General features: G+C 40.8%; 1 protein-coding gene across 1 annotated transcript in view; it reads left to right on the forward strand.

The window, feature by feature from the left end:
* Positions 1-24436, forward strand: part of alg13 (ALG13 UDP-N-acetylglucosaminyltransferase subunit) — an 85523-nt gene that overhangs the window by 48348 nt on the left and 12739 nt on the right. Inside the window, exons 14-24 of the mRNA XM_048544847.2 lie at positions 1214-1278; positions 2717-2817; positions 5185-5312; positions 5721-5955; positions 6437-6553; positions 8089-8236; positions 11655-11781; positions 12144-12179; positions 13614-13684; positions 17654-17731; positions 19543-19708. Of these exons, the coding sequence (XP_048400804.1) occupies positions 1214-1278; positions 2717-2817; positions 5185-5312; positions 5721-5955; positions 6437-6553; positions 8089-8236; positions 11655-11781; positions 12144-12179; positions 13614-13684; positions 17654-17731; positions 19543-19708 (1272 nt within the window). The remainder of the gene's footprint in view (positions 1-1213; positions 1279-2716; positions 2818-5184; positions 5313-5720; positions 5956-6436; positions 6554-8088; positions 8237-11654; positions 11782-12143; positions 12180-13613; positions 13685-17653; positions 17732-19542; positions 19709-24436) is intronic.

Below are 24436 nucleotides of genomic sequence, written 5' to 3' on the forward strand. Positions count from 1 at the left end.
TTGTCTAATGTCTATGGCTCGTTGTACAGTGCCTGTCCATTCATGGTCTGTCCCATTAGTGAGTAAAGTTTTCACAAGAGGAAAACAACAACAAACTGCCATTCCTAAATGTCACAGTAGAGCGAACAGCCAATGGGGAACTTCAAACCAGCGTCTACAGGAAAACAACACATACGGACCAAATACTGAACTACAGGAACAACCATCCCAACACCCACAAATGAAGCTGCATTAGAACATTATTCCAACGAGCCACTACACACTGCAGCACAGAGGAGCTACAAAGAGCAGAAGAAAATCACCTATACGGCATTTTCAAAAAGAATGGGTACCCAATAAACACAGTCTGCCGATTTTTCTCAGCAACAAACCAAAAGAAACAGACAAAACGGGCCCAAAAACCATAACCACTCTCTCCTACATCAAAGACATTTCTGAAATGACTGCCAGACTACTCGGACCACTTGGCATCAGGGTAGCCCACAAACCCACCGCACTAAAACAGCAGCTAATGAACTTAAAAGACCCTATACGGACAACAAGCAAAACGAACGTTATCTACAAAATACCTTGCAAGAACTGTGACAAACACTACATTGGACAAACTGGCAGAAAGCTAGCCACCAGGATACATGAACATCAACTAGCCACAAAACGACATGACCCACTATTACTTGTATCCTTACATACGGATGAGGAAGGACACCACTTTGATTGGAACAACACATCCATCCTAGGACAAGCCAAACAGACATGCACGAGAATTCCTAGAAGCATGGCGTTCCAACCAGAACTCCAACAAGAAACACATTGATTTGGAGCCTGATCTACCATCCTCTGAGGGGGGGGGGGGGGAAGAACAGGAAATGACATCACCAATGCAGAAAATGACATCACCAACCCAAGGAAACCTAAACAGATAAATAGAAAGCGGGACATAACACCAGCACTTCGTCGGAGGCTCACTGATGTTACCTAGAATGGTGACGAAATGTCTGAAAACTGACCTTCCAGCTCAGCGAGCAAATTCGCATCCAGAATCCCAATCTTATTTCTCATCAGAAGCTAAGCCACTTTAATTGGCTTGTTTTTAAATGTTTCATTTAAAGCATGCTTCTCGACCAGATTGTGTTTTTTCTTTGAGGATTTATAGGAAACCTAGCTATAAAGCTGACCTATATTCTTTCTTCTCAAAGCAATATGTTTATTACAGAGCAGCAGAAGGTGGACTATATGGTGGTTTCTGGAAGGCAGTATTGTTTAGGTGACAAATGTCAGGTGAGTTATTAAGGGGCATGTAGCAATGGTTAATAATTTAATAATTTTAAATAATTGAATGTGCTTGTTTTTAGTTTTGTGGAAAATAAATTATTCCTCGCCACCACATTTAAAGCTGCTAGTTGTGGCAGACCAGAATTTACCTGTCTGTCCTGTTTTTGTTAAATTAGCAGCAACAGATGCAACAGGTATGATATTTTGCAAAAGGAACCTCTTCATTTGTATAACTTACCTGTGACATTTCTAATGGCCAACCTTTGCTGCAACACAACATACTGCAGCCATTTTGCTTCTATCCCAGTCCCATAAATAGCAACTAAGACATTTGCAGGTAAATGGAGGCGCAGAAATTGTTTGGAAGTAGCTGGATCACCAAATTAAATACAGCCAACTTTATTTTAATGGATACTCCTGATTAATTAGCAAATTATCTGCTTTATACTGTAAAGTTCTGTAGTATTCTGAATTATTATAATTTCATAAGTTATTTGCCTCAGTATAAATATACTGGTTCAATAGAATGGCCATGTAAAATATCAACAGTTGATTCAATTTCAAGTCAAACTCTCCTTAATACCACGATGTCCTGCACTCAGTAGTCAGTTGAGGGGGCAAGTGAGAAGGCTCTGCCAGTTAAGTTTTGTTTTAAGGCAAAGTTGAATTTATAATTTGTGCTATATGCTGTAAATAAAGTATGTAATGTAATACAGGGGTAAATACATTTTGTGGTGTGTTAATTGATTGAGCTTCTTAATCATCCAGAATCTGACCAATTGGCACACCTGGTCTTGTAGGAGCTGGATCATAAATAGTTTATTCAAACTTGTTTGAAATACACAAGTTTGAAAGCCTTTTTGTGGCAGTGTCACTTCAGTGTGCACAGTTGTTGCAGTAGTTTCTTCTATGACTGAGATTATTTGTTTGTTTTTGGAACTTAATGGAAATGCATGTTATCACCATCTCTAAATTATTTAAATGAAATTGGCAATGGATAGAAATGGGAAAATTGTGTAATAATTGCTGAATTTGGCTTTTAAAGTTAGTTTTAAGAATCATTAACTTTCATGAACTGAATGCTGGAGATGACCATGGGGTCAGGCAGCACTCTTGAAGAGAAAGCAAGTTAGTGTTTTGAGTCAGATGATTCTTCAGAGCTGAAGAAGAGTCCTTTTATACTAAAAATATTAGCTTGCTTTCTCTTGGATGCTTCCTGACCTGTGATCTCCAGCAATGTTTCATTGTAACTTCTGTATTCCACTTCAAATATAGGCACAGTTCTGTATTGAGCAATTTTTTTGTTTTAGCTCTGCTTGTATATTGAAAGCTGAATTGCTGTAGGTTTAGTTTCTGAGCCAGTCATTGATTCTGTTTGTTTAAGGAGCTCAGATCATTTTTATCATAACACTTTTTTAAAAGTTAAATGTTACTCTCTCTACAGGTGAAACTTGAGCAAGGAGACAAATACTACAATGCTCATATACAAGAAGCAGGTCAAGACGGCAACTCGGTGACTGTCTTCATAGAAGAACTAGCTGAAAAGTTAGCCTCTATTCTCTGACTGCTATGGTGCTTATTGGTTCAGCAGCAGTTTTTGCAATATTGCTTGATCATATAATGTGATGAAGTAGAATTGCATTTGTTTCCAACTCAATAGTGGACCTGATTGTTTAAATTGAGCACCTATTTTAATTGAGAAAGAAATCTAATTAGAGTTGTGCCAAATTGTAAATCTTCTGCATTTTGCTAGATTGCAGTTGTCAAAACAAACTAAGCCCAAACTTGCAAGATTTTTCAATTACTTTTGGATTGGGCCTGTTTGATATGGTAAAGCATGGTATGGAATTTAAAGTGAAGGATATTGAATCAAGTGCACTTGTATTAACAGTTTTTTAATGTCAGTGCCATATAATGTATTTGAAGCGACTACCACTATTGTCAATTTTGCTCCATTTTTTCAAAAGTAGCTTTTGTAAAACATGAAAGCATTCTAACTTGGAATCTGTTTCAAGTTTTTAAAATTTCCATGTTTTTAGGTTAAAGTGCCAATCTAGTGTTGTATTGTAAAATGTGGCTGAACGTATATTAGCATTTCCAGTAATGGGGTAAAGTTATTGGTGATTTTAAATAAAAAGAATGCTGGGATTCATCAGCAAATCCAGTATAATCTGAGGAAAAAGAAAGTTAATGATTCAGGTCAGCGAAGCTTTCCTTGAGATTCTTCATTCTCCATAGATACTGCCTAAACTACTGAGTATTTGTGGCAGTTATTGGTTTAAAGTCTATTTTGCACCATCCACAACCTTTTTTTGTACTAACCATGATGCTAGTTTATCTAGATTCTTGAATTCCTGAATCATCATCTCTTCTCCCCTCCCCCTCCCCCCCCCCCCAAAAAAAAAGTAAGACTGAACCTCCATTTCATGTTAGCTGCACGCTATTTCACTAAAGTGGTTGCTGGTGATCTCCATACCCACTAAATATTCTTGTGCACCACCTATTGCAAATTGCAGTGGAATGTTTGTCTGCTACTGCCCAGCCCTGGTGTCGCACTTTCATAGTAAGTTACCTAGTTTGCTGCAATCTGTGTTTTTTGTGTTTAATTTTTTTTTTGTTACTTGACTCTTGTATCTCGGCTGGGATTTTGTCTGATCACTGTCGTAGGATTTCTTTGCTTTGTATAGCCACTTGTATTTTGTAGTTTGATTTTACAACTTAATGTGGAAGAATTTAAAGCAATTTTGATTCCTGGCTTCCCCATTAAAAATGCATTTGAAAATTGAATGCTTTTTTCAATAAAGGAAAATCTAGAATGAACTTAGACTGGATCTGGCAACTTCCAATGTGGAAAAGCAATGCTTTGTATATGCAGAAAAGGTCACTGAAAGATGAGTGCCTAGAAATGAACAAGGCTAAATGCTGAGGTAGTAAGAACTACTGATGCTGGAGTCAGATAAGTGTGGAGCTGGAGGAACATAACAGGCCAAGCAGCATCAGAGGACCAGGAAGGCTCACATTTTGGGTTGGGACCCTTCAGTAATGAGGGAGGGTCAAGGAGCTCTAATTGAAGATTTATTAAATGGTTTCGGTTGAAGTGGTGACTAAGGTAGAACATGTAGCTGTTATCCCAAGTGGTGGCAGTAGAGAGTAGGGAAATCTTTATTCCTGAAAAGTGAATAAACTGAAACCAGAATCTTGATGTGCTGCTAGTAAGACCTGTTCCTTCGTTGTCCTATGAGTAGGTGTAAGAAGTTTCTGCAAAACTCGCGTGATCGCAACAGAGGAATTGAGGCAGAAAAATTTAATAGATAGGCATGTCTACATAATGGGTCAGAACAATTCTTCACCCCAAGGTATAGTTTGAGGAGTTTTGTGAATTAAATGTAAATAAAATCTGCTAAATAATGGTCTTGACTGGTCTGTTTTTGATGGATTTTAAATTTTGTTTTATTGAACTGACTTTTGAGGTTTAGTTAACTAACTTTTCTCCTGGGTAGTATGTTTCCCTTTTTCCATCCTACTTCTAACCTAGGTTTCAATTGTACTAAATTGTTATACCTAAATACTACCTTATCTTAAGCTTGTGGGGGATCATTTTGCTGCATGGTGATACTCCTTCCAGGAGTAAAAGAAATATATTGTGCAACTGGGGAGGGAAAAAAAGTTATCTACTCATTGTTTTTCCATCCAGTATTTCCAGAAAGGATGACCAGTTTGTGGTCAGCTTGTTTAGACTGTCTTCTTGCCCTTTGGGGTGGTGTGGAATATTGTGAGGATATGATGTCCAAACCATTTGAAGTGTTAGGTGTGAATAATGCAAATGGTATTGCATGTGCTTAAAATACAAAGTTTGTTAAAAGAATAATGTTTTATCTTTAAGTTCTTGTGACGAAAAATAATTACTCCCAGGCACACTGTTCCTTTGGCAAACCTGAAGCCTGTGACCCAAGTGACACCGGTTCCTGCCTGGAATATTGTTTCAAACAGAAAAGGTGGAAACTATCAGAAGATACCTAGTGGATATGTTTCTGAGTTAGGTTAGTAAAGAGGAGAATGCAATAATAAAATCTTGAAACTTGACTTTACTGATTTATGACTGGAGCCTCTCAGCGCTCAAAGCACTGAATTTCCTTTGGCTTCAATATAAACCTGTTACCAACTAGTTCTTTGAAAATAAGGTGGTAGTTAAATAAGTATTTTGTTTTTAATTGCTCTGTACTTAGTGTAAATCCAGCCCAACTAGTGTCAGAGTCTCCACTTTGCCACTTTTTTTGGTTCTGTAATTACTTGGTTTTGATTCTACTCAATCTGGCTTGTCTCATAATGATATTATACTCTGAGGAAAGAGCAAACAGTACAAGCTAAACTTAGTGATCAACTTTCTAAGGAAATGAACATTAAACATTTTTTCAGTCCTTTGACCACCTAATGTTTCTTCGTTACAGACCTTGACCCAAAGTCACGCAGACGATTTATGAAGAAGATTCGTGGAAAGCAGGTTTTTATGGCGTTTGCTTATGGAAGGGGTCAGGCTATGCTTCCTCCACGTCTGCAACACAGTCTTCCTCCTGGAAGATCTTCTCTTCCTCCAACTCAAAGTGGCAGTTTTGCTCCTTATGACCAGTACAGGGTCCCTCCTCCAACTCAAAGGAATGGAAGAAACAACTATGCTCCATCCCGGTTCGTAAACAGCGAGTATTTAGGATTGTACTATAAGGTTTTAGATCTGTATGATGCATTGGTGGTGGAGGGAGTCCATTGTCCATGCTGAGACTCATACCGGCCATGTGTACCATTTCAAATTTTGATGTTTATTTCTTTGAAATGCCAGTACACCCCTTAGCGGATATAATGCACCCCCTGGCCCCTTGTGTATTAATGAATGCAGTTGAAGACTTGTCAGCCTAATGAAATGTGTTCAATTGAGAGTAATGGATGAATTATTATTGGTTTAAGATAAAACCTTGTTACAGTGATGTTTACAGTGTGCACCATGAAATGAATATATTTTTAATTCAGTTGGTTGTGCTAAGGGGTGTTAGACTGGGAAGTAGAGGTAATGAGCAAACGGTCATCACTGAAGTTTGACCAGCTTGGAAGTGTGTGTGTGTGTGTGTGTGTGTGTGTGTGTGTATAAAAAGTTTTCTATTTCCTTTTCCAGGAATCAGGCTACTCGATTTGTGGGTCAACATGGCTTTGTTGAACCTGACTACATCTATGGCTTTGGCTCAGGAAAGGGATGTTATCAACATTATGACAATTTCACCTATAGATCTCGGTAATATGTTTAAGTTATTGTTTTGAATTGAGTACCACATTAAACAGCCATAAAGTCAAAATTCCAGCTATTTGGTTGAGTGAGATGAGCACTTTTCTGCACAACACTCGAATGTCATGAATTTTGGAAATGACAAAATGTAGCTCAATATTTGATAGAGAAGAGTTTCCCATGTTATGCTGAATATTTTAAGTACAAAACAAACGCTTTCACTTGTTGCCCCTTTCATATTTCTGGAATTACTAATATTCCTTCAAACTATTGTCTTACATGTTCTGTAATTCATATACTATATAATTAAAAGGTTCAATAAATGGCTGGTTTGCGTGGTCTTTACCAAAGCTATCCAGATGCTAATCTGAAAGGTTCAGAAACTTAAACTGGAAATAAGCCACAAATTTGGCTGCTGCTGTGTAGGTGGATAGTGTTAAGTTTTAAATTGACTTTTTCATCAAAAGGTGTATTTCCAGTTGCCGTTACATGTGATATTCTGCTTTTTTTAAGGTTCAAATTTATTCATTATATTTCGGTCCACCCGTTCTGTAGGCAAGTGAAATGTGGCCTTGATGCTGAGGGAAGTTATTTGCACAAAAACTCTCTGGAATCCAGTTTTTTTTCTTGGAGAAAAGTGTGGGGTAACTTGAAGATGGAAAAGTTGAGGATGATCATATTTAGAGGGGTAGTGAAGAACAAGTGTGTTGGGAGCACCTCCATTTTCTCCACAGAGATGAAGTAATTGTTTTGAAGAAGGGTCACAGGACCCAAAAAATTAGTTCTGCTTTCTCTCTGCAGAAGCAGCCAGATCCGAGTTTTCCCAGCAATTTGTTTTTAACATTTTGCCCATTAGTCTGTAAACGATGTCAAATCCCATCTGTTAGTTTGGGATACAAAACCTAGTTCAAAAGTGTGGCTGAATAATTTTGGTGAACGTACAAATTTATTTAGATCCTGGAACCTTTTTATAAAGGATCATTAGTATTAAGAAATAGGGGAAATTGTGAAGAAGTTGAATCAACACAGGATGGTGAAGGTGTATGCTCTGCGTTCTCTTCACTTGTTTTATAGTGTTCGACTCATTGGATATCCACATTTACAAGACCAAATTGCAATTGCAATCTGTATAATTTCCATGTTTATCCTAATGCTGACTTCTGCCTTCTGAATATGTTCTTCCTTCCCAATTCTGTTAGCTGGCTAAAATTTTTACAGCTTTGCAGAGTAGTTTTTGAATCAAGATGTGGCTGTGCACCCTTGGATGACACTGTGCAGCTGGGTTTTTTTAAAAAAAAGACTTCAGAATTAATTTCATGATTTTGGGGTGTTTCTACAAAAAGGAAACTTCAATGTAAATTTAATCAAAACAAATCCTTTTGCAGAATCATTATGGGTAATGTACAACAAGTAATAATGGACATATTTCAGAGAAAGGGATATTTAATCTTCATGCTATGCCTCAAATAATCAGGTGCTCTGTAATCTCATGGCGCAACTAATGGTGCCTTGTGAACTTTTCCAATTTTCTACAATTCTTGCAGCAGAAGTCGCAAACCTATTCAGTATGTTAACAAAGATTGCCAGTTTGGCTATGTAACGGAGAATGAGGAGGAACCAAGAGCTACTGAAGAAAGTGTCTCTTTCTATGAAATTGAAGAAGGAAATGAGGCACCCTTTCCTGTTGTACATGTGAGTGAAAACTATAACACTTTTTAAAAAAATTTGATTTTAACGCAAAATATTAATGCATAGCAGAGCAGGTAGCATCAGTCTCTGGGTAACACTTCTTCCACCACAGGCATTTTCCTTTCACTTTAAAAAAGGTGGCTCTGAATTGATTATGGCAAGCCGAAACAGACTGTATTCGACATTGGGTATGTACCAAAGTCTGTCTTATACACGGTGCAATTCCAATCTGACAGATTGCTATAATAAAATTATAGCATGTATATTTGCAACTGAAGATGGCAGCATCTATGGGGCGAGAAGCAGAGTTTTGAGTCCTCTATGACTTTGAGAGAAACCTGTTTTAATTTCAAGATTGCATTGACTGCAGTGTCCCATTTAAGGACTCCTAGGAAAACTTGAAGTAACTAGGAAGTGTTTGAGAGAGTAGGAACTGCTGATGGAGAATCTGAGATAACAAGGTTTTGAGCTGGATGAACACAGCAGGCCAAGCAGCATCAGGAGTAGGAAAGCTAATGTTATGGGTCTAGACCCTCCTTCAGAAATGGGTCATTTCTGAAGAAGAGTCTAGACCCAAAATGTCAGCTTTCCTGCTCCTCTGCTGCTTGGCCTGCTGTGTTCATCCAGATCAACACCTTATCTCAGTAACTAGGAAGTCATTGGTTAAAATCAATCTGAGCACACTGGAAGTTTGTTGCAGAACAGTCATTGCTGTCACAGGATGTTGCTGCAGGGGTGCTACATTTCCAACTGTTTCATTAATGACCTTGATGCCAACATAAGGCCAATGTGATAATGTTTACCAATGATCGTCCAATGTTGAGTACCAGTCACTGCTGCTGAGGTGACCAATCTTTGCTGGCACTCAGCAAGATATAAATGGTATTCAGACTTGGGCAGTTTAAATAACAAATAACTGCTATTCAAGTGCCAGATTGTGAAAATCTCTATTAGAGAATCTGATTTTGCCTTTAATATTCAGTAAATATTGTCATTGCTGATTCCCCATTACCAACATCCTGCGTGTTACAAACTAGGAGGAAGTTTGAGGTAATAAATTGAGGAACGAGCAGAGTTGAAGGTACGTGGTAATTTATTCATGCATCTACCAGTGCAGGGAGAGGGCAAAGACTATTCTTCTGTATCTGGCCTTGATGCGAGGGTCCGATTTACTCCCATAACCTTCAGCTCAGATTCGAAGACAAGTTGATGACACTAATTTTAAATCCAAGTAAATTGTCTTTTATACATTTTTCTTGTAAGATGACTGCCCATACCCCCCCCCCCCCCCCCCCCCCCCCCCCCCCCCGCTGCCTAAAACTGAGCTGTTCAACTATGATTTGGGTTTCCAGAATATCTCACTATTAGTAATTGCTTGTTGCTATGATCTGAATGGGCCCTTTTTGATATGTGGGAAAGTGAGCTCTCCATGATTACCAATAACATTTTATCTCTCAACTAGGACAGTTACAAGATAATTGATTTCAAACATTTTCTATTTTCTAGTGACTTCTTAATCTCTCATCTGAGATATCTTGGAATCTACAACTGGTTTTTAACTTTAATCTTAATTAAAATCTACTTGTATAATAACTGATTAGAGAAATTAAGAGAAACAACTAATTGGTGGGAAATGTTCCTTAGGTGAAGAATGTTGCACGTCCTGTCTTTCTTAAACTGACAGATGGTGCTAAGAATACTGATTTGTGCTGAACATACACTATAAAGCTTGTTGGGGCTATCATTGGCCCTTTCGTATTTTTGCCATTATTTCACGGGCAGCTCCTACACCAATGACCTGAAGATTAACTGGAGCAGCAACATAAATACTGTGATTCAAAGGGCCGGTCACAAAACTGGAATTCTGCTGTAAATTAACTTTCCAGTTCATTCCTCAAAGCCCGTCCACCACCAATATGAACCAAGTGACAAGTATGCTATCAACTTGTTAAACTCATCCATATTATTCTTCAATAAGTTTGACACCATCCATTACAAAGCAACCCAGTTGATTGGCATTAGATCCACCATCTGAAGGTATTTACCGATGTTGCCAGTGTGCAGTGACAGCAACTTACCAAAACACTTTTGACAATACTTTACGAACCCTTAACCCTTTTCGTTTAGAAGTAAAAGGAAACATGCATGGGCACACTCTCTGAAATCATCCAAGTGATACACAAGCCCCACGTCACTTGGAATTAAATAGTCATTTCTTCATTGCTTATTCAAAATCCTGGAATTCCCTTAACATGGAGTGTGACAGTTCAGAAGTCTGGATCATCATTTCAAGGGCAGGAAGAGACAAAATGCTGACTATGCTGTGACTTTGCAAAATTGAATAAAACAAGGCATAATACTTACTATCTCTACTTTGTATTTCTGGAAATACATATTCTTGAATCTAGCTGTGACTGTCTTGCTTTGTTCTGCAGACAAGTTTTGTGAATTTATCATGCCAGCCAAACTTTAACAAGAGAAGTTGTGCAAAATGTTGATGCTGCATTTCTTAAACACCATTTGATTGTGTAGAATTGACAGAGGACTTTGTTATTAAGTATGCAGTTCTTCAGGTCACTTAGTAAACCTAGGCTGCATTCAACTGGTGTTTCACATGGATTTTGAAGAACCTATAATTTTGAAGTTCATTAATAGGATAAAGGTACCATTGACCAAGTCAGCAGTTTATTTCCTGTTACATGCCCTGAGAAGGTGAAGGTTGGGTTGTAACTGGCTGAAATGGATTTGCTGATTGTGGGCAAGGCATACTTGGGCAGTTTTCCACTTTAATTAGATGCCAATATTGCAGTTGTTCTAAACTGTATTTGGCTCGAACATTTTATTGTTTGTGGTGCAGTATAGGTAGTCCCCAATTTGAGTATCTGATTTACAGCCACTCACTTTTGAGCAAGATCCCAAGATCCCAAATTACTGTTACGTTTACAGATTTGCTTCATGAACACACTTACAAACAACAGTTTTGTATTGTACTGTATGGTTCCAGCTTTCATTAAAAATTGACTTACAAATGTCCTTGAACCTATTTGTAACCTGGGAACTTGCTGTATGCATAAAATATATAAATTGGCTGCATTTCACCTGCATGACAAGATAGTACTTCAGTGCAGTTTAGAGGCATGTAGAGAAAGGGAAACAGCTCTCAGAGCACAAGATTTCATAACTGTTTGCAAAACTTGTTGCCGTACTAGAACTTTTTTCCTCAGCGTTTATCATTGTTCAATACATATTCAACAAGATATGGCATTAATTTCTAGTTATATTGTGGGATTTCTGTTCTGGGACTTAGTTTGCTTGATCCTGACTTCATTGAACTTTGAAAACTTCATAAATTTCATTCCAAAATGATTCTTCCAAGACTGGAGATCACCAAACTGGTTGTGTCCTTATTTGTCCTTTTCAGAGCCAGTCTGCTTCCCCTCCAGTTTTACAAGCTCCAGCTGGGTACTGGGTGACTAGAAGGGGAACCTCTGTTTCTGTTGCAAAGCACGTCAATTCGTCTGAAGATGCCGATGAGCCAAGTGATGGTGGTGAGTAGAAATGTATGATAGATGCAATTGGATTGATGCAAATTCTCCACTTTGAGAATCCCGTGAATGATAGTTTTGCGGTCTGGTTTCAATATTGCTCTTGCGATAATGTGTGCGTGTGTGTGGTCGTGAGCATTACTTCATATGAGATTGGCAGATGTTCCCTTGCATAACAAGACTCCAAGATTCAGTTCAGAATTGGGTGACTCAACCAGATTAGTGAATTTTATGTCACACACCAGATTGCAATCTTTTACACAGTTACTAACTTAACAATCTTAAATGTTAAGAAAATGGTATGCATTTTCTTAAGCTATACTTAAATTTACCTGCTGAAAATTTGACAACTATTTCTTTTTTAGGAGAATATCATGAAGACTTTATTTATGCAGCGTCAGGTTAGTACAGCACATACTTTGAGAGTTCATAGCGAAGTTAAGTAGTGAAATTTACATTTTTAGCAGATCTTGTGACTTTCTGCAAGAAGTTTCTCCAGCAATATTTTGAAGTTGTGCTGAGTTTTGTTCTACTAGATAGGGGCATTATTGACTGGACCACATTTTATTGTTTAACCTTCATGTATTCAGATTTTTGTAATGCTCATTTACTCCTCTAATTGCATTACATTAACTTGTGAATTCCAGAATATTTACTATTAAGAAAAATCTGTCAGGACAATTTGATTTTGAAGAATACTCTAAGCTTGGTGATTGAGTGGAAAACTTACTTGGCAGAGGATGGAGGTGCTGTTGACATAAAGATAACTCTATGTTGCATACGTAGATTGTAGCCACATCATCTGGGTGATTGAGAAATGGTGATCGCCAGTCATATGAACAGTTCAGCCTTGATATACTGGTTATCTGCTTGACTTTTTCTTCACCGCATTTAAATCTTTTTATACTGAGGGTGTTTCAACAAGTCAAAATAAATTATTTGCTGTTGTAGAATATCAAGTCTTTGTTTTTCATGTGGTTGAATGGCCCAGTTCATCGTCTAGTGATCCCATCTCCCCACTTAACCAATCTTCAAGAAGTGGTTGGTGTAGATTTGAAGGTCTAGAATTGAAATTCAAATGTTTTTAAAATGCATTCAGTGGTAAATTGGATCCTTGTGATTTTCCCTCTTAACCTAGACTACTGGTATTTATCATGGGTTAATTGTCTGCTTACATCTGATTGCTTTAAGAATGTACAGGTCTATGGCCCCTCTTTTCAAAAGTGTATTTTTAAACTCGTGATTTTCCTGTGCTAGTTGAAGGCTTCTGTTGAACTAATGCGAGGAATGTTGTAAAATGCAACAAGATATTTGGTAATATGATCACTTGTTTTTAGATGTCTGTTCCTGGAGTTCTAACTTACACAATTAAAATAATTATTTGATCTGAGATTGCGATATTTTGATCATTGTTTTAAAATCTTTGCAACAGTTGAAATTGGTATCTACCTAATAGCTGCAATAATTTGTATCTGCATCATGGTAAGAAATTTTAGAAGGAATTGGAATTCCTACTTTCATTGGAAAACTGAAATTTTCATGAGCTTGAATTTTGCATCAAGAGCAAGTTTGTGTGCTTTCCCTGTCGGTTTCCTGGATGCAAAATTCCTTTCTCCCATTGGGCTAAATTTAAGCAATTAAAAGGTTGTTCAGTAATTAAGATATACTTGATGTCTATATATGAAAGAGAATGTATCCCAAACCATCCAAGTTTATTCCTTCTACCCTGTATTTATTTGTACAGGAATTTAAAGTGTACTTTTTTGCAGACTAATGTCAAATGCTCCTTACAGCTTCTAATTATAATCGATTCTTTGCTTCCCACGTATATAAAGTCAATTCATTTACAGATTCAGGATATTCCGATCCAATGGTGTATAGTGCAACAGAATCGACAGCTAATCTTGTAAGTGTGTTTCAATGAATGATTTTTGTAATTTCTTTTATCTGAGTTTCTGAATATTGGATTAAATTGGAATATTTACTAAATCTCCAAGTTGTGTAACGTAATAGAGTAAGCATCATTTGCTTTATGCGTGTTTGTTTTGGGGATGATAGCCCAAAATTCAAAATCTGACATTATTTCTTCAATAGTTTCCTTTATGTCCATGTACAAAATGTGATTTCATCAACATACTGATTTGCTGTTTGTGTAATATATTTCCTTTTTCAGACTGCCCTAGAAACCTTGTCCACAAGTAGTGTATTGTGCCCTCAGGAATTACCAGTCAGATGAAAGCTTTCCACATTAGGGCATTGAACTTGCAAAATGGGAGCATTATATTGTATACCATTTGCCAAATTGTGACTTGCAAGGTCGTGGATCTTAGGAGCAATAATAATGTCACATACTATTTAAGCAAGTGTCAAAGGAGAAGAGCAAAGATCTTGCTTGAATGATCATTAAGAAATGATGCATGTTAATGAGGCTACTTTTAAAGAAAGATTAACCATGGTGGGGAGAGGGTACTTTCCCACCCATCTTAGTCTTAAGTATGTGTGACAATAAAACCTTTGTGAACACTGAAGTGAACAATCCCTAGCATTCGCAGCTCTTTGGAATGTCTCCATATTTCAATCCTAAATGGGCTATTACTTTATCCTCAGTCAGTGCTAAGGCTATGTTCTAGACGACTCAAACTCTGTGCCCCCAATGAGGTCCCTACAGAATCTTGTATACTTCAGTGAGATCACCTCTCTCTTCTGCAGAGTTTAGGCACAATTTACTCAGCCCCTCGTCGTAGGGCAACTCTCTCAACTTGGGAAGCAATCTGCTGAACCTTTGATGTAATGCCTCCAATGTAAGTATAATTCTTAAATCTGGAGAGTGTACTGCACAGTGCTCCTAGTATGGTCTCATCCTGTATAATTGTACTAAGATTTCCCTACTTGGTGCTATAATCCCTTTGCACTAGGGACAGTATTTGCCTTCCTATTTGTTTCTACTTGCACACCATCCTGGTGTTCCTTGTACAAGTGCAAGCAAGTCTCTTTCATGTATGAACACTCAAGTTGGAAACAAATAAGAACAGAAATTGATGGAGAAATTAAGCAGCATGGCAGTCTCTGTGGAGAGAGAACAGTTAACATTTCAAGTCCAGTGACCCCCTTGGGGATACTGGCAGCTGGGAAAAGTGGTATTAATACTGATGACAGGAGATGAGTTGAAGGAGTGAGTAGATGTCTAGGGACAACCTAGAGAGTGAATAAAAGGATTGTAGATAGTAAGCCAAGGAAGAAGTGAAGCTAGATAGGTGGTGATGAGGGCAATGATTAGTTGAAAGTGGGTTGGCTTTGCTGAAAGGACCTAGGCTGTGGGGGTAGGTAATAGTTGTGGAAGGAGATGTTCATACTCTGAAATTATTAAACTTTAACTATTGCTTCTTGAATGCTGTAAGGTCCCCAAGTGGAAGATGAGAGTTTGTTCCTGCTTGTGCTGTCCTCTTTGGAGCACTTAAGCCATCTGTACCAGGCCTGTAGATTTGTTTTCTAGACCCTAAATTTTCTCAAACTCCCTCTGGTGAGAAACTTAAGGAATTGATAGTAATTATCTTTTTTCAGGTATGTAATTTCTTGTTTCTTAAATGTATGTTCAGTGACTTTTTCTTCATTACATGGCGTTTCTCAGGGATCAACTTTTAATCTAGCCATTCGCACTTGTATGTCTTAATTTCTTGCCATCTCTATTTATAATCTGTTAGTTCACCTGCTTTCTTCCACTTTTTTGAAAAATTAATATTTTAGTGCTTGTCAAAATCATTCCCAGTCCTCAGGTTTGCTGCTGCTCTTTTCTAAACAATTACAGCCTCCCTAAAATGTCAAGGATGGATCTTCCTTGCTAGGGAGTGCAAAATGGAGGTCCCAGTTAAAAGCCAAAATCTACTAGGTTCTTTTCCCCCCATCATAACCTAAATATGAATCCTGCTACCTAGGGATTATGGTAGATGTGTGGGAGAAGCCCTTGTGTAGCCTGTAAAAGCTGGCTTCTAGATGATGGGAATCAAAATCTGAATAAACTTGATGCTAACACTTTGTTTTAATTTGTTCTCCAATCATAAGCAGGCATTGAACAGTCATGCCACTTTTGAGGTATGAGCAATCTTGTCTATTTCCTTCCATCATATTCACTCGTGTATCTGACTGAGAATGGAACTGCTCACCATACGTAGCATCTACCAGGAAAAACCATGTTGAAACACTTTATCCTCAAAACACTCTGCAATTCAAGAGAATAAACTGCAGTTCATCTTTAGGCTGGCCAACCAGTTAGATGGAATTCATTTGGAATCTTGGCTTGACTTTGAAGAACCTAATGTGCTTTAGAGGCACAGAACAAAATCTGAATTGTTACTTTGGGCCCATCCTATCCACTTGACTGTTCTATAGGAATAATTCACAAGTATGCCTTCCTTGCCATCTCCCTTTTTGCCTTTTCGGGTGGTATTCGGATGGAATTGTACAGCTTTGTTGAACCTACCTCCTCCACGCTCGGGCGTATGAGATTTGTTTTGTCATGTCAACGCTATTTCTGCCAGTAAACTGAGATCTGTGCCACTTTTACATTTCTGCTAGTGGGATCGGTTTGTCTACTCATCCACCCTCCCATGATTTTTGATTACCTCATCCTTTGTTGAAGAAAACAGTCTCTACTCTTCCAATCTATTTTATAAACTTAAAACATCTTTAACTATAGGGGAAGGAGTAAATCATTTCCAATTCGTCTCGCATTTAATTTCCCAGAATGTATTTGTTTTCCCTATTCTCATACAGATTAAAATAGTCATTTGTCTTACAGTTAAGATCTTATTATGATTGAATTGCATCAATTTTACTCACTATATTGTCTCAAATGAAACTTTTACAACAAGCTGAGTTACTGCAGATGCAGTAATTCATGGGGTTGTACTCTTTGAGCTGTTCAACTTGGGTTTAAAATAATCAGGCTATTGCATTCCAGTTCACTGCAGCACAAACTTGATTACAATTTATCTTTGTTAATGCATGCTCTTGTATGATCCAAATTTATGGAAGCAGATCTTCACAGTATGGAAGTGGCCCTTTTAGACCATGTTTTGTAATTTTGGCAGTACAAACTTACACTAGCTCCAATTTCCAGCACTAGGCCCATCGCCTCAAATATTGACATTTCAAGTGCTCATTCAAAATCTTCGAAGTTACTTATCTCAACGATCCACCCAGAGTGCTCTCCAGACCCTAACCTGCCACGGTGAAAAGATTTTTCCTCTAAATTCCATTCTAATCTCCTGCCTTTCTCATTAAAAATGTACCACCCAGTTATGACCCTTCAACTAAAGGGAATAGCTGCTTTTATCCATTCTGCCTGTGTCCCTCGATCTAATGTGCCTCTCGGGGCCCCTCAAACATTTCTGCTCCAAAGAGGAGAATGAGTTTCACCGGCTTGTTTTTTGTAGTTAACATGCTCGATCAGCCATCTGCTATCACCCTGGGTCTAAGTTAATTTTGGATCTAACTTGCCAGGGTTACCCTGGAATCCCATGTGTATGGAGACTTATTGAAGGTTTGATTTGAAATCCATAATTTATCTAAATATAAACCCATATCAATTGCACTATATTCATCTACATGTTTGGTTACCTCAATTCCAACCTGGTTTATTAGACATGACCTCTCTGACTATGCCAATCTAACTACCTTGATCAAACCTTGCCTGTCTAAATAGAAATTAATTTGCTCCTTCAGAATTTTTCCAAAAGTTTCATTCAATTCAGTTAGGATTTTTACACTATCTCAATTGTGCTAACGATCTGTTTTAATCAAGTCCTTAATCTGGAGCAATTATTCCACTGTATAAGGTGATGGATAAAACAAAAACTGATCATTGTTTATCTTGTAGACTATTCAAGAAGGATGTTTTGCTGCAGAGTCACCCCAGGAGGGCCAGGTTGCTGCACACTTCAGTTATTCACAACAGGTATACTTTTGAGAAGCAAGTATTTGATTCTATTCCCCTCTAATCTAGTGTTAAATCAGGATGAGCACATTGTATTTAAAAATGAAGTCAATTTAAGTTCCATTTCATAGTGTTCTGTTTAATGGACGTACAAATCTCATGGCATTTGATTTTTTTGAAACTTGCATTATGAATACTCGTTAGATATTTGCTTTTCAGGTCATATTATAAAACTGGATATTATATTACTAATGCACTTGCTACCATTTTGTTCCTGGTTGCACAAGACCCTTTTTGCTAAAACTTTGCTGATTCATCCATTTAATTTTTAAATTGGGTGATGTAAAATAAGTACTTAATTTGCTCACCTGAGCAGTTAGCACTATATTTTCAATATAAAGTATGCGAATTCTCCCAGATTGCTGAGACTTCTGACATTTTAGCTGATTTGCTGAATCTTTCCTTAACTGAATAGATGCAGGAATTTTAAAACGTTTCTCCTAATAGTGAATCATAACCAACGTAAGTGTACATGAGACCTCCACCAATTAATTGGTGTAATATAACTGTGACTGACCTTGCCAATTTACATTTTGTAGTTTGATTAACCTAATGGCCACCTGTGCTATAACAGTTCTCTTTGGGGGTTTTCAGTTTCTTTGGACTGTACCTTTTTAAGATGATCAAAGATTGAGTGCATGTGTTCTGAATGATGAAAGCTCCTGTTTTAATTGATAACCTGATCTGATGTGCAAAGATGCCACTGTGTACCCTAGATGAAAGTATTCTATTCCATTCGTATTGAGGGATTTGTTTGCTTGTGACCTGAGGATGAGAGAGTCAATACTTGTTGTCTGAACCTAATTGCCTTTAAGAAAGTGGTTGTGAGTTGGTTTCTTGAACTGCTGCAGTCTGTGTAGGTACGCCACTTGCACTGTTTAAGGAGGGAGTGACAGGATTTTGAGGGTCAGTAACATTATTCCAGGTAATGAGCGACCTGGACGGGATCTTGAAGGTGGTGGTTTTCCCATGCATGGTGTCCAAATCTACATAGTAAAAGTTGTGGGCTTGGCAGATGTTGCCACAGGTACTTGGTGAGTTACTGCAGTAATGGTGTACAATGCTACCACAGTGTGGTGTCAGAGGGACTGAATGTTTTAAGGTAGTGGATGGGGTGCCAATCAAGCTCGTCTGGAAGAGGATGGTGTTGAAGCTGCAGTCAGCCAGGGAAGTGGAAAAATTCATCATACTTCTGGCTTGTGCCTTGTTGATGGAAACATTTAGGGACCCAGGAGGTGGAGGTACACTAACTCTAGCCTTTGACCTGATCTCATGATCATGGTATTTGTGACTGAATCCATTTAAGTTTCTGGTCAGCAGTGACCTCCAGAAATCAAGGTTTTTGAAGATTTGTAGCTTGGGTTGTTGACTGACTTGCCTGCCAACCTGGGAAGTTTGTTTGGAGATGTTATGTCATGATACTAGGTATTATCATCAGTGCTCCTCCAGTGAAACTTCACCAGAGATAGCCTGATGTTATCTGGTATAGAGACGAAATGTCTACAAACAAACTTAGCGACTCGGCAAGCAGTTCCACAAATGGAGCTCCAGAATATTTTTTAGGTATTTGTTAATTCAGTGGCATATCATAGGTAAAATGCCACTGGTGAATACTGCCTGGAAATTTTGTAGCATGCACACTTAGCATGGTATTGGAGATTCTCTATACACGGTTCTTACAACATTCAACTGTAACAGTTTATATTCAGAATTAAGCAGGATCTTTATTTTTAAGATATGTACATTCTAAATTTGTTCCTCATTACTCCTAGATGGTGAATTCATCAGTGGTATCTACATCCAGCTGTTCAGCCCCTGCTGCAGGTTTCTCCTCGAACTCGACAGAAACGAGCCAAACATCAGTAACTTACACAACAGTGCCATCGCAGACAGTTGCATCACCTGTCCTTGTACCTGCTCATCCTGCAGGACACCCAGGTATCCCCATCCAACATTGATGCATTAAAAGTTTGAATGCTTTAAATTTAGTCTGATCTTTCTAGCTGTGTTTTAGTGTTCGAAGGACAGGATGTGAAAATATAATTTCCTTAATTACTTGTGAAGTAAATACTAATCGTAGACTGTAACAAGAATTGATTAATATTAACACATCATTTGGCTGCTGATGAACATGAAAGCATTTGATTTTGTATTCCATTCGTAACACAAACTTGGATCATTTTATTGTAGATTGTTTTTATTGGTGGGGAAATAAGGGGCAGAGAAAGGAGAAGGAAAGAATCTTGAGTATAATCTCCAGCATCTAACCATTCTTCACTCCCCTGCTCCCAGCCAGCTGTGTCAGGCAAATAATGCCAGCAATTTTTTCATGTTTACAAATAAACTGTACCAAGGGAGCAAAAGCAGCATTTTAAAGCATGATCACCTGCACTTAAGTCCTAGTGCTGTACCCTAATCATGGCATACCTTAACACTAAGACTATGCAACTGGTGTACTCAATAAACTGTTAAACTTTTACATGGGATTTACAAATAGATTGTTTGAAACGCTGTTGCAATTAAAATGAATGAGCGCGCAGCTACTTCTATTACACTTTGCTTCAGTTTGCTTTTCACTTTCCATCAACACGTGCCACAATGGCGGTGACCAATTGGTGTTTTCCTGGATCTTGACACAAGCACTTCTGTACGGAAGTAAATTGATTAGCAAGTATGAAGTTCATTATGTACAGTTGGCAAGTCTGTTTTTTTGCAAATGTCCATTGCGTATTCATTGGAAAATTTTGGTGCAGACGGAAGATATGCACTACCCATCTGCATCAAATTTCAATGGGAGAGGAACATCACTACCATCCACCCCCTTTGAAACAACTGTTATTCATCTAGATCATGGATTTGTTAGCTCGGTTGGGTGAAATGACTGTTTTGCAATGCAGAATGATGCCAACAGCATGACTTCAATTCACACTCTGGCTGAGGTTACCATGAAGGATGGTCCTTCTCAGTGCCTCTCCTGAGGTACCTGCAGTTTTAGGGACTCACTCGTTAAACCAGCCCTAGTTGTCATAGATAATAAAATGTGAGGCTGGATGAACACGGCAGGCCAAGCAGCATCTCAGGAGCACAAAAGCTGACGTTTCGGGCCTAGACCCTTCATCAGAGAGGGGGATGGGGTGAGGGAACTGGAATAAATAGGGAGAGAGGGGGAGGCGGACCGAAGATGGAGAGTAAAGAAGATAGGTGGAGAGGGTGTAGGTAGGGAGGGGATAGGTCAGTCCAGGGAAGACTGACAGGTCAAGGAGGTGGGATGAGGTTAGTAGGTAGCTGGGGGTGCGGCTTGGGGTGGGAGGAAGGGATGGGTGAGAGGAAGAACCGGTTAGGGAGGCAGAGACAGGTTGGACTGGTTTTGGGATGCAGTGGGTGGGGGGGAAGAGCTGGGCTGGTTGTGTGGTGCAGTGGGGGGAGGGGATGAACTGGGCTGGTTTGGGGATGCAGTGGGGGAAGGGGAGATTTTGAAACTGGTGAAGTCCACATTGATACCATATGGCTGCAGGGTTCCCAGGCGGAATATGAGTTGCTGTTCCTGCAACCTTCGGGTGGCATCATTGTGGCAGTGCAGGAGGCCCATGATGGACATGTCATCAAGAGAATGGGAGGGGGAGTGGAAATGGTTTGCGACTGGGAGGTGCAGTTGTTTGTTACGAACTGAGCGGAGGTGTTCTGCAAAGCGGTCCCCAAGCCTCCGCTTGGTTTCCCCAATGTAGAGGAAGCCGCACCGGGTACAGTGGATGCAGTATACCACATTGGCAGATGTGCAGGTGAACCTCTGCTTAATGTGGAATGTCATCTTGGGGCCTGGGATGGGGGTGAGGGAGGAGGTGTGGGGACAAGTGTAGCATTTCCTGCGGTTGCAGGGGAAGGTGCCGGGTATGGTGGGGTTGGAGGGCAGTGTGGAGCGAACAAGGGAGTCACGGAGAGAGTGGTCTCTCCGGAAAGCAGACAGGGGAGGGGATAGAAAAATGTCTTGGGTGGTGGGGTCGGATTGTAAATGGCGGAAGTGTCGGAGGATAATGCGTTGTATCCGGAGGTTGGTAGGGTGGTGTGTGAGAACGAGGGGGATCCTCTTGGGGCGGTTGTGGCGGGGGCGGGGTGTGAGGGATGTGTCGCGGGAGATGCGGGAGACGCGGTCAAGGGCGTTCTCAATCACCGTGGGGGGAAAGTTGCGGTCCTTAAAGAACTTGGACATCTGGGATGTGCGGGAGTGGAATGTCTTATCGTGGGAGCAGATGCGGCGGAGGCGGAGGAATTGGGAATAGGGGATGGAATTTTTGCAGGAGGGTGGGTGGGAGGAGGTGTATTCTAGGTAGCTGTGGGAGTCGGTGGGCTTGAAATGGACATCAGTTACAAGCTGGTTGCCTGAGATGGAGACTGAGAGGTCCAGGAAGGTGAGGGATGTGCTGGAGATGGCCCAGGTGAACTGAAGGTTGGGGTGGAAGGTGTTGGTGAAGTGGATGAACTGTTCGAGCTCCTCTGGGGAGCAAGAGGCGGCGCCGATACAGTCATCAATGTACCGGAGGAAGAGGTGGGGTTTGGGGCCTGTGTAGGTGCGGAAGATGGACTGTTCCACGTAACCTACAAAGAGGCAGGCATAGCTGGGGCCCATGCGGGTGCCCAAGGCCACCCCCTTAGTCTGTAGGAAGTGGGAGGAGTCAAAAGAGAAGTTGTTGAGTGTGAGGACGAGTTCCGCTAGGCGGACTAAGGGGGTGGCCATGGGCACCCGCATGGGCCCCAGCTATGCCTGCCTCTTTGTAGGTTACGTGGAACAGTCCATCTTCCGCACCTACACAGGCCCCAAACCCCACCTCTTCCTCCGGTACATTGATGACTGTATCGGCGCCGCCTCCTGCTCCCCAGAGGAGCTCGAACAGTTCATCCACTTCACCAACACCTTCCACCCCAACCTTCAGTTCACCTGGGCCATCTCCAGCACATCCCTCACCTTCCTGGACCTCTCAGTCTCCATCTCAGGCAACCAGCTTGTAACTGATGTCCATTTCAAGCCCACCGACTCCCACAGCTACCTAGAATACACCTCCTCCCACCCACCCTCCTGCAAAAATTCCATCCCCTATTCCCAATTCCTCCGCCTCCGCCGCATCTGCTCCCACGATAAGACATTCCACTCCCGCACATCCCAGATGTCCAAGTTCTTTAAGGACCGCAACTTTCCCCCCACGGTGATTGAGAACGCCCTTGACCGCGTCTCCCGCATCTCCCGCGACACATCCCTCACACCCCGCCCCCGCCACAACCGCCCCAAGAGGATCCCCCTCGTTCTCACACACCACCCTACCAACCTCCGGATACAACGCATTATCCTCCGACACTTCCGCCATTTACAATCCGACCCCACCACCCAAGACATTTTTCTATCCCCTCCCCTGTCTGCTTTCCGGAGAGACCACTCTCTCCGTGACTCCCTTGTTCGCTCCACACTGCCCTCCAACCCCACCATACCCGGCACCTTCCCCTGCAACCGCAGGAAATGCTACACTTGTCCCCACACCTCCTCCCTCACCCCCATCCCAGGCCCCAAGATGACATTCCACATTAAGCAGAGGTTCACCTGCACATCTGCCAATGTGGTATACTGCATCCACTGTACCCGGTGCGGCTTCCTCTACATTGGGGAAACCAAGCGGAGGCTTGGGGACCGCTTTGCAGAACACCTCCGCTCAGTTCGTAACAAACAACTGCACCTCCCAGTCGCAAACCATTTCCACTCCCCCTCCCATTCTCTTGATGACATGTCCATCATGGGCCTCCTGCACTGCCACAATGATGCCACCCGAAGGTTGCAGGAACAGCAACTCATATTCCGCCTGGGAACCCTGCAGCCATATGGTATCAATGTGGACTTCACCAGTTTCAAAATCTCCCCTTCCCCCACTGCATCCCCAAACCAGCCCAGTTCATCCCCTCCCCCCACTGCACCACACAACCAGCCCAGCTCTTCCCCCCCACCCACTGCATCCCAAAACCAGTCCAACCTGTCTCTGCCTCCCTAACCGGTTCTTCCTCTCACCCATCCCTTCCTCCCACCCCAAGCCGCACCCCCATCTACCTACTAACCTCATCCCACCTCCTTGACCTGTCCGTCTTCCCTGGACTGACCTATCCCCTCCCTACCTCCCCACCTACACCCTCTCCACCTATCTTCTTTACTCTCCATCTTCGGTCCGCCTCCCCCTATTTATTCCAGTTCCCTCCCCCCATCCCCCTCTCTGATGAAGGGTCTAGGCCCGAAACGTCAGCTTTTGTGCTCCTGAGATGCTGCTTGGCCTGCTGTGTTCATCCAGCCTCACATTTTATTATCTTGGAATCTCCAGCATCTGCAGTTCCCATTATCCCTAGTTTTCATAGTGTGTCTGGGATTATGCCAACAACCCTGTAGTTCCTGCTGTGCTGCTCCCAGCTCCACACTGTTATCTCTGCCAGTATGATGCGTTGGATTTGGAGTGTGGGGTGGTACATTGAGGACAAGGGGGATTCTGTTGTGGTCATTATCGCGGATGGGGGGGGGGTGAGGAATGAGTTACAGGCAATGCGGGATACACGGCCGAGGGCACTTTTGATCACTGGAGGAGCAGTTGCGGTGGTGGTGGTGGGGGGGAGGAGAGGAGGAGGAGGAGGAGAGAGAGAGAC

The sequence above is a fragment of the Stegostoma tigrinum genome, chromosome 15, assembly GCF_030684315.1.
Source record: "Stegostoma tigrinum isolate sSteTig4 chromosome 15, sSteTig4.hap1, whole genome shotgun sequence".
NCBI lineage: Eukaryota > Metazoa > Chordata > Chondrichthyes > Orectolobiformes > Stegostomatidae > Stegostoma > Stegostoma tigrinum.